This window comes from Stomoxys calcitrans, chromosome 1 (assembly GCF_963082655.1).
Source record: "Stomoxys calcitrans chromosome 1, idStoCalc2.1, whole genome shotgun sequence".
Lineage (NCBI taxonomy): Eukaryota > Metazoa > Arthropoda > Insecta > Diptera > Muscidae > Stomoxys > Stomoxys calcitrans.
Window position 1 is genome coordinate 77,010,105 of NC_081552.1, and position 15,705 is coordinate 77,025,809.

At 41.7% G+C, this 15,705-nt stretch overlaps 1 protein-coding gene across 1 annotated transcript in view; it reads right to left on the minus strand.

Annotated features, from left to right (window-relative positions):
- The window catches only part of LOC106093201 (ORM1-like protein), a 36,962-nt gene extending 26,655 nt beyond the window's left edge, over positions 1–10,307 (minus strand). The window contains exons 1-2 of the mRNA XM_013260217.2: positions 9,901–10,307; positions 9,682–9,833 (exon numbers count right to left, since the gene is read on the minus strand). Of these exons, the coding sequence (XP_013115671.1) occupies positions 9,682–9,833; positions 9,901–10,077 (329 nt within the window). The 5' untranslated portion in view covers positions 10,078–10,307. The remainder of the gene's footprint in view (positions 1–9,681; positions 9,834–9,900) is intronic.
- Between the last annotated feature and the right edge of the window lie 5,398 nt (positions 10,308–15,705).

Here is a 15,705-nt window from a genome sequence, read left to right on the forward strand (position 1 = left end):
CCTCATATAAAGTAAATTTAGCACTGGCAAAAAAGGTAGAGATAGTAAAAACGCGACTGTACTAATATTTTTAGCTAAAAACGTAACCATGTTTTCCAATATCGGCCTTATCAAGGCGTATCTAATAAGGTGGCCGCATCGGCGAATTGCTACAACAATGCATCTTTTTGGAGTGCTTTGTTGTACCAATGGTCATTAAGGTTAACTTTCTTCTTTAAGCCTTCACCAGCACCATCGAGCAAGTCAGTTACTTTAATGGATCGTGTCTTAGAATAATCCTTCATAATATTGTCACGTATGGAGACACTACTTAATTTCACGAGAATGAACTTGCGAATGTTTTTGTAGCATACATGAATCATAACAAGTGCAGGAATGTCGATTTTATTAATTGTGCCAAGGGCCTTTATTTGTGTCTCAATTACAATGTCACATCGGTTCATTCTACGCGGTATGGAATTAATTACTGCCTCTAATTTGGCAATCCTAGTTGCAGTCGCTGATTCAAAACTTGCAATTTTATTATTGCATTCGACTATCTTCGCCTTTCGCTTAATCAAATAGAAACTCATCTCTTTTTTTATGTCGCCTAAATCAGTTTGTATGGCGAGTTGTTCTCTTTCATTTTTAGTAATAAAATCATCAAATTTCTTATTTTTTATATAGAGGTTATTCAGAGAGGTTACTCTCCCACGAATTACAAAGAAACACACTTGATTTAACAGATCTAGGAGCTTGTAAGTCTTTCTCGAAGAGCTTGGCACAAGAAGCATGTAGCCATAGGCAACAAATTCAGCACATAACGCTGCCCATTTTATTAATGGACTCACTGCAAGAAACACATTTAACACTCTTCGGTGCCGGAATGTTTCCAGATAAAACAGATACAGCAAGAATTCAGAAAACAACAACAGCAGCAAGTTTAAAATAAAAAGGTTGGCGACAACAAAAGACAGCGAAAAGCAAAAATAAAACTAGTAAGTACGGTCTAAAGTCGGGTGAAGCCGACCTTTTCATACCCTATATCACATTGGGTATGCAGGTTAAGTCGTCGAAACTAAAATTTGCTTAAATTTGAAATTTAAAATTTAGACCAAAATCCGAACATATTGTGGGAGTTATGGAAAAATTGTGTAATATATTGAAAGGATCGGTTGTTTAATGTGTTAGATATATAGGGAAGCTATTTCCAAATTCAAACAGATTTCTATGAAATTTACCAGTGATCAGAAGAGACAGAAGAAAAGACTTGGTGACAAATTTTGTGGAAGTCGGTTAACAAATGACCCAATTTTGGAATATTAGTCAAAATCTGACGAAAATAAATATGAGAACTATATCTAAATTTTAACAGATTTTAACCAAAATCGGCATACATAGTTAAAATAATAAAAAAGACATTGAGCAACATTTTGAGAAAATCTGTTAAGAAATACACTGAACAAGATCTCTAAAAGTGAAAATCAGTTAATACATATATATGGGGGCTATATCTGAATATGAACCGATTTCTTTAGCAATGTCGGGAGTCATGTGGGAATTCTTTGTGCCAAATTTCATGTGAATTGGTTAACAAATGACCACGTAATTGCAATATTAGTCCAAATAGGACGAATATATATATATATGAGAGCTTTATCCAAATCTGAACCGATGTCGAACCAAATCCGCACTTTTGTGGTAGTCATAGAGATTAGCGTAGTGCAGAGCTATCTACCGCTATAATAACCTTGTGAAAACTATGCCTTCTCGATGGTTTTATGGGTTTGCCTATGGGAGTTTTGTACATTTTTAAATTTGTTTTTTCTTGCTTGACACTCAAAAATAAATAAAAATTTCAGTTTTAGAGTTTCTTTAGCCAACCTTTTAGGTTAGGTTATGTTTAAGTGGCAGTCTGCAATCAGACTCACGTAAACCTTTTCGTCCATTGTGATACCACAGGAACAGAAGAAAGAAGATGCCTTTTAGTTCCTACCGTTGAACCATCCAGATCGCTTTAAAAAGCCCAATAACTTGCGAATGTTCACATCCGCTAAATCAGACAGGTTCTCAAAGAAATGAGAACCTAAAGTGGAACTTCTTCTGACTGCTAGTGCGGGACACACACACAGAAGGTGTTCTATAGTGTCTTCTTCTTCGATGTCCTCACAGCTTTTGAAAAATCGTTGCTGGAAACCTTCAGTATGTCAGCATGTTTTCCGATTATACAGTGACCAGTCATGACGGACACAATGACTGAGACATCTGTTGTAGCCAATAACAGCATAGCGGTAGACCTCTTCGAGTCTAGATTAGGACACATAGTTTTGGAATGCTAACAGCCCCCTCTTTGTGACCATCTATCATTCGTTGTCCTTCGGCAACGTTGTCGATAGAGGCATACCCAGAGATTCCAGTATCCTTGGAATGTGTAGGGTAATTCCTAGTCTCGCAAGCTCGTCCTAATGGTGCTCTTGGAAATGTGTATGTCCATAGTGGCATGGGGAGGATTAATATCTGCACCCACTTTTCAACCTAACCTAACCTATGTGTGAAGTTAAATTTTTCCATTGGTGTGTACAGACATAGATTTCAATATGTGAATGCGAACAATTCCACTTTCCTAATTCTTCCTCTTACGTCTGGTGCGCCTTAGGGTTCTGACTAAGGGTCACTTCTTTTTCTTTTGTATATGGATGATTTGCATGAATTCTTGTCTAGTTCAGCGGTATCTGTCGTTATGTATGCTTATGATGTTTTTTTTTTGTTTAGTACTCATCAGGATTCTTCTGACGCCTCCATTATATTGGAAGCGTTACACAATGGACTGAAGAAAATTCTTTTCAAACCAACTCAACCGTAAAACCAAGGCCATATTGTTTGGAGGGTGCGGTGTGGATATTAATGTTTCCTTCGACTTGATTTCGTTGATTAATTCAAATGTTTGGTGGGTTGCTTGACAGAAACCTTGGCTTCGGGCCGCATATTGACTCCGTACAAAACAAAATATATTCTACGTTGCGCTGAACATATTCCGTTATGTTCAGAGATTTTTTGGTACTTAATTTTCTTATTATGTTTGCAGTATTAATATTATGGTATTTTACAAAATTGTAAAATATGGGCTAGACTAATGCGTGACTCCTTCTCCCACTCTATTAGGAACACACAGCTTATCACCCCAAGAATATCATGTTTGCTTTATGAATGATCATTTCCTGTTTGTTGTTGTATTGTTGTAGCAGTGTGGTATACACTGAGGCGGCAGCCCTTGCCGATGAGGAACTCCATCGGGTCAATCCGGTACGTACAACCGGCTGCCATGGGTTTGATTTCCTGTTTGTGTTGCCCGTTCCTGGAATTTTTGCCTATTGAATTAAAAATATTCTCCCAATCTAATAACGCATTTTGGTCAAAAGTCTACAACCTTTCAGTCCTGTAGCTTAATTAATTAGATTAAACTTATTCTTAGTTAAGCGGTATATTGTAAGCTTATATATTTCAATGTTATTTTGTACTACAAACCTGACGACCCGTTAATAGTTTGAGTCTAATTGTTGTTGTTAAATAGGACATTTATTCCCTTCTATTACCATTCGTAATTGTTTTTACTGGGGAACCTATCATACATACGATTTTTTAATTAGGTGTACAATAACTTAATATTCACTTTGTATTATTTTTAATTAGTTTGGCATTGCGAAATAATTAAGTTCAAATTGAAAAAATCGAATAAGGAATTAAAAATGAACTACAAATTAAGACCTTGAACTCAATTATAACCAAAATAATAACAGATGCACCCTATCAAGCACCCATCCTATTGGTTCTCAAGAGTAGGTTCAGGGGTCCCGACGAGATAACTATAAGCACCACACAAGCTGGAAATCTGAACTTCCATTTGAATGGTGTTTCTGTTGTTGTTGTTGTAGCAGATCCAGGAACTCTGCAACTATGGTGGGATGCCTTCAAAGCGATCTGGGTTTGATACGAGTGGGTCTGACAGGGTAGGTGGGTGACGTGTGTCCTGTGGTCCGAAGTCACAACCGGGACACACATCCTGTACGTTGACATCTACCATACTCTGTAGTAGTTGAGTTGGCTGCATCTGCCGGATCGTACTTAAGCCAGAACTACTCTGATTTGCCAAGGGAGGTCAATCTCTTAAGGTGCAATGTTGTCTAGACCCACTTGATATGGCGCTTGATCTAGAGGTTCCCTCTCGTAGCGCTGAACCTCACGCTGCAAATCATGTAGATCCACATTAAGGCTTTTGGGCGGTGGATAATTATCCAGAAGATAATGCTTTGGAGAGTCTCTGCGATAACCACCCAGAAGGTATTGCTTAAACAGCATATAGTTATGCCTTCGCACGAGTAGGATGTTTGTCTCCTGATGGAGGTGGTCCACGTAAGAACTGAGGAGCCAGCCCGTCGTAGTTCGAAGATTTGCATTCTGAAAAATTTGAATTTGTACGTGGTTGTTGTAGCCACATTTTCATATGGAGATGGCGATCCTCGTCAAGCAAGCACGTTCCGGTCCAAAGGACCGATCGCCGAGGAAACAGGGTAGTCATTGGCTATTTAAAGACGCCAGTAGCTCGCCTTGTCATATCGAGCATCATAGGCACTCAGTATTTGTGCAGGAGCCGGTTCTGCCTGACCTCTCACTGGGACTCTCCGCTCGATACTGCTGATTGTCCGCGACTGCCGTTGCAGCGACTCCGTATGGAGCATTCCACTATCCGCAATCTGTAGATGCGGCCATTAGTTCGTAGCTAAGGTTCTCGCCACAGCAATGAACACGACACAGATCGGACCTCAATGTTTCGGCCTGTGTGGTGCTCACAGCTATCCCGTGCCGGGCGTATCTGTAGTGAACAATGTGACTGATAACCGGTTTGTCTATATCGAAACGAATTTTTCGTGTAATTCGTGAGTTTGTTTAATCTGCAATACGAGCAAAACGGAAAGAATTTCGATGGATAAACAGATTCATCGAAATCAAAAGAGCTAATTATTCATAGAAAATAAATACTATATAGAATACCATAAAATAAAACCGTCTATATAGACAAATATAGATTGGAAAAGACGCCCAGACGAACGAAACGCAACCGTACGACATCGACAAACAGGCTATGAATATTTGGGAGCAGATATCTTCAAATCTTCTTGCAGCGAGTTAGGCGGCAAGATCGTTTAGACAGACGTTTAACCTATCGCAAATGTCATGAATGGAGGCGGGTCCTGATACCATGATCCTACAATCGTCGGGCTGGAATGGAGGATAGGTAGAGGTTAAACAATGCCGGAAATATCACCCCGCCTTGAGGAATTCCATGTCTCACTCTACGGTGTTTAGATTTCTTATCCCTAAATTCCACAAATGACTGGCGACTACACAGATAATTTGCGACCCAGCGTTTCAGGCTTGGCTGAAGCGACGTGCTGGCGATGTCCTCAAATAGTTTGGCACGGCTGCCTGTGTCGAATGCCTTCGATATCTCCAGTGCCGCGAGGACCGTCCTACCATGGTCCGTACGACTCCTCCTTACTCGGCTCTAGGCTGCAGTAGCGCGATCACTCTGCCCATCTTACAGACATCGGGTACTATAGGAGTGTGCAAAGACAGGTTGAAGACAGTTGTATGGGACGTGATTCCAGGTAAATCCAGATTCTTCAGCATCAATGTAGAGATTACGTCGGGACCCAACGCCTTGAATTACTTGGCGAAATTCCTAACTTCGTCCACGGTTGTTGTTGTTGTTGTACCAATATGTTGTTCACTGAGGCGGCAGCCTTCGCCGATGAGGGATCGGGTCAATCCGGTATGTATAACCGGCTGCCATGGGATTGCGGCAGCCGGTTGTACCACTGCCAGCACAGGAAAATTGGACCCCACTTGGGGTATTCGACCGGGTTGTATAAAGCGAGCGGCTTCTGCGTTGATGATGTTTCGTAATATACTCTCAGCAACTAATAGCACATTCGAGGGCGTGTCAGTTCTCTTAGGCGGCAATTGGTGTTTCTCAGAAGTAGGGCGACACAATCGCCCCCTATTCATTGTTAACATCTGCGATAGGTTGAACGTCTACCTCAACGAACTTGCCTCATATTTCGCTGCAAGAAATCTGAAGATATCCGCCACCAAATCTTCAGCCACACTGATCACTACAAATACGTGTGAGGTGAATACTGAGCTGACTGTGATGGTCGATGGAGAAATGATTTCGACAATCAAGTGTCCAAAAATACTTGGCGTCACATTTGACAACTCTTACACATTCTCCCTACATGTCACAGCAATTTGCGATAAAATCAAAATTAGAAACAAGGTCCTCATGTCACTTGCTGGCAGCACTTGGGGTGCAGACAAAGAAACCTTGTTGATCACGTACAAAGCAATTGGCCGGTCTGTGGTAAGTTATGCAGCGGCAGTGTGTCTCGTCAACTTTGTGACACGCAGTGGAATAATATTCAGATCTGTCAGAATGCCGCCCTCCGAACTGCGGCGGGCTGTCTCCTCAGTTCTCATGTGGACCACCTCCATCAGGAGACAAAGATTATACCAGTGCTACATGCTGTCTAAGCAATACCTTTTGGACTGTTATCGCAGAGACCATCCAAATCATTATCTTGTGGATAGATACCCACCGCCCAGAAGCCTTAAGGTAGATATACACGATCTAAAGCGTGAGGTTCAGCGCTACAAGATAAAACCTCTAGATCAAGCGACATATCAAACAGGTCTAGACAACATTCATGCAGACACGGTAGCAGACGCGTTAATTGGCTACCGGGTGAATGTAGTCCTTGGAGAACGACCGCCTCCCATTGCACCTGAAGAAATTGACCTCAACTCCTACAGAGCAAGGATTGATGCCGACGTGCAAGATGTATGCCCCGATTGTAACCAGGGACCGCACGATACACGTCACCTGTTTAACTGCCCAGCCAGACCCACTCGACTCAGACCCAGATCCCTCTGGATCTGTCGCAGAGTTCCTGGGTCTTGACACTCAACAGAATCAAGCAGACGAAAGATAGAACACAATAAACTGCTACAACAACAACAACGACAATATAGGGCTCAAATGAAGCAGGAATTATTTACGACTATGGTACTACGGAGCTCATACAAAAAGTATTTGAGTGTATGGCACGATGTTTATATTTACTTTAAGGGCAAACTTCTCAAATATCAATGAATGCTGCCGATAAGTGCAGAGGTTAGCATGTCCGCCTATGACGCTGAACGCCTAGGTTCGAATCCTGGCGAGACCATCAGAAAAAATTTTCAGCGGTGGTTTTCCCCTCCCTATGCTGGCAACATTTGTGAGGTACTATGCCATGTAAAACTTTTCTCCAAAGAGGTGTCGTAATGCGGCACGCCTTTCGGACTCGGCTATAAAAAGGAGGCCCCTTATCATTGAGCTTAAACTTGAATCGGACTGCACTCATTGAGATGTGAGAAGTTTGCCCCTGTTCCATAGTGGAATGTTCATGGGCAAAATTTGCATTTGCTGCCTGATTCAAGTTTAAGCTCAATGATAAAAGACCTTCTTTTTATAGCCGAGTCCCAACGGCGTCATGTAGTGCGACACCTCTGTGGGGAGAAGTTCTTACATGACTTCTATGCATGGCATAGTACCTCATAAATGCCAAATTAGGAGGCGAAAACCACCACTTAAAAATTTTCCAGTGTTCTCGCCAGGATTTGAACCCACGGATTTAGCATCATTGGCGGACTTGCTTACCGCTACGCTTCAATGACACGAATTCTATATCCACATTCGGGGCGAAATGTCCCCATCTAAAAACTCTACCAAAACAGGACTTATATATCGACCATTGCTCAAATAAAAGGTATAAGAGCGTTACAGAAGGCGCTGCGGAGCGTGCCGGGTTCGACTAGTATATGGATATGTGTGTACAACAACAAAATGTTGAGGGGTCGGTTTTTTTGCTCAGCTTCACTTAAATAGCATAAATACTGCGAAGCGAAGTTGACCACATAGTTGATGACCCACCTAAAAGTTTTAGGGACCGAAATGCACACTCTCTGTAGGGAAGGTGCATCTTTCGCATTGATGAATTTGCTATAGAAGTACGAGGCCCATAACATACAGGCACCGTAATGTTCACGCTTTTTTTTCAATCTGCCAATTAATGCCGTATTTTTTGGATTTTGCGCCACTTTTCTACTTTTCTGTACAACCGGTCCATCACAGAAAAGAGCGCAGGAAATTTTACTCAAATAATTTTATTTTTTTGTTGAGATTAGTTCTCCTATAAATTTATCTTTCGATAAACTTATCTTTCCTTTCCTGGCGAGAATGTTGTGAAAAAATTTTAACAGTGGCTATTCTCTCACTCATGCTGGTGACATTTGTCATGTAAAATTTCTCAACATAGAGGTGCTCGATTAAAGTTGCATCGAACAAAAGTCATTGATGTGAGTTCTTCCTTCCCGACACGGGATAGCTGTGAACAGCACACAGGCTAGAACATTGAGCTCCGATCTGTGTGGTGTTCATTGCTGCCACAAGAAGCTAAGTTGCGAGCTACAGAGCGCGTCCATATGTTGCGGATAGTGGGATGCTCCATACGGAGTAGCAGTAACGACAGTCGCGGACAATCTGCGGTATCAAGCGCAGAGTCTCAGTGAGAGTACGGGCGGCACCGGCTCTTGCACAAACACTGAGTGACTGTGATGCTCGATATGACAAGGCGAGTTATTGCCGACTTTAAATAACCAATGGCCACCCTGTTCCCGCGGCGATCGGTCCTTTGGACCGGAACGAGCTTGCTCACCTACAGGAGATTGACGAGGATCGCCACCTCCACATGAAAATGTGGTTACAACAACAAGTCCTTTCTTGATGGAATGTTCATGGTAAAATCTGGGTTCATTGGTCGAAAAGGGTTCATTACGTAATCTCGTAATGACATGCTATGTACATTTGTCGAAAGCTATTTTCTGCTTCAAATGCGTTACTCAATTTCTTATTTATTAAGGTCCCAATTCCGGCAAAAATCATTATGTAGCCTGCCACTTCTTAGCAATATTTTTGAAAACAAGCCACTTTTCTCAATGAATGCCACCTTTTGTGCCCCTTTTCGAAAATGTCCATAGATAACACTGCATACAAGTTGTCGATTAAATGTTTAAGGCGAAACGACAACTACGAAAGCCGCTGCCATGAAACAAGACATTAGTTTGGCTTTGGATCAATCGAAGCATAAAGATCTTGTCCTCAGTTTTTACATATGCTCCAACCGAAGACAAGGAGCAAACAAAATATATACTTTAATCCACTAAAGACAATATACGTGCAATGTCTATGACCATTACATTAAAAACAAGTGCAAGATAAATGACATACTACGTATTGGGGAAAATAGACTTTGCCGCAAAAGTATTTTAGTAGTAGTCGCCAATTCGCACGGGAAAACAAATCGATAAAGTTATGATTGACGACAGGATGGTTGCAAAAATATTTGCACCCTAGAGGGTGTTAAATGTTAATATTTTTTTCAGATATAATGTAAGACGAGCGATCCTTTATTGCGGGCTGGTTGAAAAGAGTTATTATGTTATATGCAGCACCTAGAGTGCTTATGTTTTGAGACACACTGCTAACTCAAAAGCAATTAATTGAATACAAAAAATAGCTCTTTTACAAAAATATAAACTTACAGAAGAATCGGCACAGCAGTTAAGAATTTCCGTGTTGCAGTAAATTGTTCACCGTCATCGATCTGCTCCCAATGGGTCAAGCGGCGACCGGCATCGTTTTCAATAGAGAACCATGGAGCCCCCTTGATAATATGCAGGAAATACAAGTGTGCCTGTCGTCCAAGTGATAAAAACAAGAAAACATAAAAAATCATATTTTCCAATTGGCCAAATACTTACTCCGTTATGCAGCAAGTTTGTTATAGTCCATGCCATCGGTATAGTTATAAAGGGAATAGATAATAAAATCAAGTGGCTTGTCAGCACTCCCAAAATATAGGCAAGCCACATTCCCCTTGCACCGAGCCATGAAGAATTGGGATTAGGCTCTCCGTGACCTCCGGCAATAACCGTCATTATGTTGCGAGATTAAATCACTACTTTATTCTTTTTTAATCACTGGAATAATAATTTTTATTCCGTATTACGAATCTTTTCGTTTTTGTTTTCAGGTGTGCAAATTGTAGGGTTGCCACGTATATCATACAACTACGCTGAAGAAAAATTGTGTTCTACATTTGTAGGGCTCACAACCAATGCGGATTTAAAAAGGTGATCTCACGCGAACAGTTGTTAACAGCCGGCCAGCTTTGACGGTATTAAGATGACAGATTTTTGTTTGCATTCTCTTTGTTGTTATATTCTTTCTCTAATATTCTCTGCTCATGTACCCACACGTGTTAATACACGCACACAAATTCCTTTGGGTGTATTGACCAAACGTTGATCAGCTTGATGACAAGTTGGGGGATTGCACCATATGATTTGTGGTTGTTGTACAAATGAGACCACCTTGAGAGCGATGAAATTTTTGTATCAATCATTCATGCCACTCCATTACGATGATCATTCCACATAGTACCTCGGAACTATACCCTTTCTTCAAATAATATATTGGATCTTTCCATGTAAATACGCGAATATCAGGGAAAAAACTCTGCAGAATGAAAAGAAAGATTCGTCATTCACTTTTGTTGTTGTTGTATTTCCATGTTAAGGTAGCGATCATCCTCAAGCTCTTAGAGGTGAGCAAGCTCGTTTTAGTCTATTGAACAGATCTCTGCAGGAACGTTTGGTCATTGGTATCATCTTGGTGTGTAGCCGTTAATAGTGGGCTTGACGTAAACTCCCAAAAATAAAGTTGGTGCTGTTCACCAATATGAGATAACTTGGTGTGTTAAGGGGACCTCTCCTAGATGGGCTGTAACAGCCGCTCTCACTACTGAAAGGGTTCCCGACATGCCATTGCAATGTCAGGACTTTGACGTTGCGCTGGACACATGGCGGACTTACGCATTATAGACGGTGTTGTTGTTGTAGCCACAATTTCATGTGGAAGTGGCGAATTTCGTCAAGCTCCTGTAGGTGAGCAAGCTCGTTCCGGTCCAAAGGACCGATCGCCGCGGGAACAGGGTGGCCATTGGTTATTTAAAAGCGGCAGTAACTCGCCTTGTCATATAGAACATCATAGGCACTCAGTATTTGTGCGGGACCCGGTGCCGCCCGACCTCTCACTGAGACTCTACGCTAGATAGTCCGCGACGGCCATTGCAACTTCTCCATATGACAGCAATGAATGCCACACAATTTGGAGCTCAATGTTCTAGCCTGCATGGTGCTCACAACTATCCCGTGCCGTTTGGAGAACCTACTGTGCCACTGCCTAAAATTGAGGATGTTGGTGCACGATAATAGCTAAACGAACACATTTTTTCCTGTATAAGTTATTTTCAGGCACAGAGTCCATTCGCCATTCTTGACAACAAAAAAGGCTTGAAATGGCAGATTGGAGGGAACTTCTGCACTCCAATGTTAGCTCTTTATCTGCCTCATTCTAATGTCTGGAAAATTTACACGAATTTTTACTGGAAGTCTTTTGCGTACTTTATTTACCAGCAGAAAAGAGAGGGAGAATGCGTGAGAGCGAGCAAAATTTTGAGAGTTTGATAATTGAGAACTAGCAAATTTCTACTGGAGATTTTTTTCCCAGCAGAAATTTGCAGCATCGAACTATAATTATGAAAACCAGTTGTTTAATTCAAATAAATAGCAAAAGAGAGCAAAGGCTGCTCTTACTCTCCTGCAAATTATTACTGGAAAAATACGCGAACAGACCTATTCTCCTACCGTACATTTTGTCTGTGTTCTTTCGCGATATTTTTTGCCGATTCTTTTTTTATATAACAACAACTTGCTGATTTCATTCAGTAGGGCATTCGCTCATTACTTATGGTATAATTTTGTATAAAATTGTTTTTTATCATTGTTGTTGTTATTGTATCAGTGTGTTGTATACTGAGGCGGCAGGCCTTGCCGAAGATGACAGATAGTGCACTTCGCGACAAAAATTTTACTCAGCTGTTTACTGTACAATACCTGGTAATTATGTCATGGTTCTACATGGCGAAACAATTAAAGGTGATCACATCTGTACATGAATACATGTAAATTAATATATCTTGTGTAAAACGTCAAATGCTTTGTTTGGATTTTAAAGGTTTTTTATATGCTAGTTTTTGCATTATCATGTGTAGCAGTCACAAGATAAACGTGTAAATTACAAATTCAAACAATAAACGTGTGAAAACAGAAAGAAAACAGAATATAAAAAAAAATAAAATCCAAACAAAGCACTTGGCGTTCTAGTGGGATTTGGACACAACTCTGAAGTTGGAAATTTTGATCAGCTGGGCTTATGACTTTACCTTCTTATTGTACCAAGGACTTTGCCTTGTATAAATGTAGCTAGGGATTGATTTTATCATTGTTATTTATGTAGTGGATTCTTGTCTGAACCGTTGAATGGAGCGGACGTTTTGTTATCGCAAGAATTTTCCTGAACTCGTAAAAGGTCATTATTGTTAAAGAAAAATTTAAGTCACGCAAGGATAGCTACGATAGTGGTATCCATTAGGCGGTTGATGATCTGCGTCTGTTTCCAGTGGAGCGGCAGATCGAGAGCCCGGCAGAAGGCTTGGAATTGACTCCAAAGACTCAACAGCTGCGGTGGTGGTATCAGGCCGTAGCATCATGGAATAAATACCAATTAGTGTGCCGTAAACAGCTGAATACAATTTTTTCTCGCGAAGTACACTATCTGTCCACGTTTTGGGTGTGTGTGTATTATAGTTAAGAACACACAAACAACGAAAAATGGCGCGAACACTAAATCAGTGTTGCAATAATCACAGATTTTGACAGATAGTGCACTCAATATTTGGTTGTTGGGCAACTGCCACTACCTGTAAATGAATATATCGTCACCTGGAGGGCATCCCATGCCTAAAAGAACTAGGACGAACAACAGTAAGATGGGTCCATGAACCTTTGCTAATATCGCTAAGGACAGTTAGGGGATGGCAGTTGTCGACAAAGGAGAAGAACAGGGCTGCATACCTAGGAATAATTGGAGTGGGATAGTCTATGGACTGTCATCAGTATACTCCGATGTCCTTGCGGAAATTCCTGGGTCTCCTCCAGTTTGTGACGATGCAGGCAGGTATCGGGACTGATATATACTAATTGCCTTCGGGGATTAACGCTCAATTGAAATGTATTTTTGTGCGCTAAAAAAGATTGGTGAGATCTGGCCAGGTGCAGCACTAGATTTAGTCAAGAAGGGAGATATTCCTTCTCGACCAATGGCACATGTTTGGATACCAAGGATCCCTTCCGATCTTGAATCCATACCTGCAAGACTAAGTAATCCCAATCTTTCAACCACCGACCGGAAGATTGGTCGATTGGATGAGGCTGGTGGTGACCGGAAACATGCAGTATTCGTACTAAACTCCGGCTGTCTCGCAGACCTTAATAAGTCTGAAGGAGTTGCATCCTACGGATTCAACACGTTGAAACTGAGGGTCAATAGAAGCGGTGAGGTTGGGGAATCAGGAGACGACTCAGCAGTTGTTGCTGAGTCGCTAAAGTCTGGCGGATTGAAAATCCCCCTGCCACAATCGAGACAGGAGGGGAAGGCATCGAAACGGGACCTGACAAGCCCTATGTGGGTGGGTCATCCAGTTAGACTGGGCTCAAGGTGTGCGCCAGCAGGGAAGCACGGAACTCAGAAAGAACATCGACAGAAGCATCTAGTGAAGCATCTAAGGAGAAATCGTCCACACCGCAAATGTCCAGTGTCTTGAGGAAGAGTGGTTCCACAGCTTTCTCACCTGCACCTGGATGCGTACGGAAGCTCATCATGACAAGATCTAACGAATCTTGTGGGGATGAACTCCTATCGGAATAAGAGGACGAGGATAACAGAACAATCGGAAGTTCTGAATTCTGACTATGGTCCGGTTTCTACAGATAAATCTCCACAATTGTATGGCCGCTTCGGTGGCACTACAGGTCCGCCTGGTGGAGGAACAGTTCATCGACTAAGAATTACGGGATTTAAACTACTTGATGGTACGGGAAATGGGAGACACAGAACCTATATTCTTGCAAAGAGTAGTCTGGATATTTTTCTTCTTCCGTCGGTAAGCACTGAAGATTTAGTAGTAGCCAGCCATGAAACAAATAAGTCTCATTACTGGCTGGCTTCTCTATATATGACACACGATTCAGAGATGCCGCCTTCAAACCTTAAGTTGCTGGTTGAATCCGCTTGAAGATTTAGTAGTAGCCAGCCATCTAAGCACTGAAGATTTAGTAGTAGCCAGCCATGAAACAAATAAGTCTCATTACTGGCTGGCTTCTCTATATATGACACACGATTCAGAGATGCCGCCTTCAAACCTTAAGTTGCTGGTTGAATCCGCTTTTGTAGGAATAAGAGCCTCATTGTAGGAAATGATGCTAATGCACATCATCAGATATGTGGAAGTTCGGATGTCAACGAAAGGGGTGAGCTGCATATCGAATATATTATAAGTTGCAATCTGGCGATTTGCAATAAAAGGGATAGACCGACCTTTATTACAGAAAGTACTAGATATTACCTTTGTATCGGAAGATATAAGGAGAAGAATATGGGACTGAGAAGTGTTAGATTACCACAGCTTCTCTGATCATCGTTATATTACTTTCAGCCTTGAAGAAAGTACTGCAGAAGTGGTCCCTCGGCTAAACAGAGGAAAGGCGCATTGGGACAAATTTCGGAACAAATTCTGCACGTCTATCTCTTCTAGATCAGAACAAGAAGTGGAAAGTGCGCAGGGTATAGACATTATGATTAAGCGGACCACGAAGACCCTGAATGACTCGCTTGTGTCTGCCTGCCCTAGTGCCAAGCCAAACAGCGACCGCAATAGTGGACCCCAGAGCTGGCTGGTCTAAGGAAGGACTGCTGAAAACAGAGCGCAAGCCTCAAGTGCATCACACGATTGGGACTTCTATAAGATTAAGCTAACAAATATAATGGGGGAGCTGAGAAAGTCTCAGAACAAATCCTGGGTAGAATTATGCAGCTCGGTGGAGGATACATCTGGGGCCTCTAGGCTAAGAAAAATTCTATACTCGAGACATATTACGGTGGGGTATATCCAGAAGTCAGAGAAAGAATGGACAATGTCTAGTGAGGAAACAGTAGAACTACTCGTTGGTACACATTTTCCGGGAAACTCTCCAACGCACAACGTGGCGCCAGAAGAGGTTGTCACTGGTATACATTCGTCGGAGGTTATTAGGTATTTGAGCGATAAGAAGTTCTGACTCCTTTAAGTCGCCAGGCCCTGATGATGTGCCACCGGTTGAATTACAAGCTGTGTCTGATAGACTGTTTCCTCGACTTAGGAAGAAACACTCTGCTTGTATTAAAATGTCATATGTACCTGTTGGATGGAGCGACACGAAGGTCATTTTCATTCCGAAAGCAAGAAAATCTTACTACACGAAAGCGACGGATTTTCGTCCTATAAGTCTATCATCCTTTATGCTGAAGACTGTTGAGAGAAACATATCTTAGGGTAAAAATGCCTAGAGATCGCCTGTCGCTGTCGCACTGTTTCAAATTTCATCAAAATCGGATGAAAATGCTCC